The sequence below is a fragment of the Zerene cesonia genome, chromosome 6 (assembly GCF_012273895.1).
Source record: "Zerene cesonia ecotype Mississippi chromosome 6, Zerene_cesonia_1.1, whole genome shotgun sequence".
NCBI classification, from domain to species: Eukaryota; Metazoa; Arthropoda; class Insecta; order Lepidoptera; family Pieridae; genus Zerene; species Zerene cesonia.
Genome location: NC_052107.1, coordinates 6,412,872 through 6,414,722, shown reverse-complemented (window position 1 = coordinate 6,414,722; position 1,851 = coordinate 6,412,872). Strand labels below are relative to the sequence as shown.

The window sequence follows — 1,851 nt, the reverse complement described above, 5'->3', positions numbered from 1 at the left end:
GAATCGGCTAACATCTATTTTTCATACCACTAAACGATAAGAGTAAGGCAGAACAGCGTTTCCCGGGTGCAGCTAGTAAAATATTAAATTTAAATTAACTACAAGCAAAGGTAGAAAATAATCCCGATATTCTATAGTATCCCAATAAAAAACTAGCTAAATAAAAAATAAAACTTTGGTATCGCTATACATCGTCTTCCCCGAGATCCGTTTAATAAATCTGTCTAATCGCCTCGGTACCGAACCTCGCATTGTCCAGACATTGAATGCCTTCATTGTCTACAGAAGTTACAAAAAGGACTTTAGTTCAACGCGTTAAACTGTTTAATAGTTTTAGGAATCTGCTCTTTATTTGTTAGAATTTAGGGGTCTTTATCCGGCACCAACTGATTCAGATAAGATAACACTAAAAAGGGAGATGGAAAAGATTGATGTAACGGCTACTAGCGAGTTTACGCACGTGCTAAAGCCGGCTGCGCATCTTGTACTGTCTTCAACTTGTAAAAAATTGGACAATAACACATTCAAGACGGTTTCTTTGTTAGAAATATATTTATAAGGTTAGACTTGTTTTACATTTTAAAAACGGTTTTTAAGTAACTGGCTCGGTAGATAAACATCTTTTGACTGCATCTTATTAGATAACTAACTAAAGACTTCGTTCGCGTGAAATTTAAACTTACAGGTTTAAATTTAAAGGTTTCAATAAAATTGGGTTTAAGTTATATAAAAATTATGTATGTAATATAAATAAAATTTGCTTTTTTACTGTTTAAATTATATATATCCATAGATTTAAAAGTATCGAAACAACTCATATCATTTAAACTTGCATAAAAATATAAGTAAGAGCTTTGTGTAAATACAATGGGTATTTGAGAATGTCATTTTCTAGTAGCAATTTGAGTTAAGATAAGTCTTAAAAGCTGCACAGTTATCATTCCGGCTTCAATTTTTGAAATTCGTGACCAATTTATTTTGTTGCTTTTTATTTAAGAAGAAAAAACCTATTAAAAGCGTTAAAAGTAACCTGACGACAACAGATTTATTATTAGTGTCACACAAATCAGGAATCCAACATGCATATCGAGATAAAAGGTATCTTACATTATATATGCTACTACAAACAACGAACCAAAAGCATGTCAAGTTTAATTTGAATTCATTTAATAGTTTCAGTTTGATATGCGGTCAAGATACAGACAGACGCGCAGCTGAATCTTGGGAATTACTTAACCTCATGCGCAATTCTATGCTTACGTATCTACATTAAACTCCTGTTTATCCAATTTCCGCTTTATCCGAAAAAAAATCAAAAATTTTATTTTAAAAGTTATATGGGTAAGGGATTTGAAACCTAGATAGGTAATAAAAAAATCCTCTTTCCGCTGCATCAATCAGTATTTTACAGTCATAAACCGCCAGATTATGTCTGTAAAATACTTACTGAATAGTTACTCACTTAGCCAGCATTTTAAAATTTTTATTAAATAAAAATATACATATTTTTAAAATCAACACAATTATTTCACGTATTTATGAAAAAAAAGAATCAAATTTATCCGAAATTTTCGTTATTCAAAACGTAATTTTAGTTTAACTGAACGGATTTAATTCAAATTTTCTTCTTCTTCTCTTTATTAATGGCTTCACTCATCAAACTTTGCACACGTAACACGGATCGGAGACAATACAATATTTTTCCTCAGTTTATCTTATTATCCTGATTTGAATCACAGTCTATCATCATAAAAACAGTCTATCAATAGAAAAAAATATTACATTACATAATATACTACTACCCTTCTACCACCATTAATACGACACACACTTACACGTATTAATCTATAT

At 30.5% G+C, this 1,851-nt stretch overlaps 1 protein-coding gene across 1 annotated transcript in view; it reads right to left on the bottom strand.

The window, feature by feature from the left end:
* Positions 1-1,705: 1,705 nt before the first annotated feature.
* Positions 1,706-1,851, bottom strand: part of LOC119840622 (zinc finger SWIM domain-containing protein 8-like) — a 67,071-nt gene continuing 66,925 nt past the window's right edge. The window contains exon 13 of the mRNA XM_038367309.1: positions 1,706-1,759. Within this exon, the coding sequence (XP_038223237.1) occupies positions 1,706-1,759 (54 nt within the window). The remainder of the gene's footprint in view (positions 1,760-1,851) is intronic.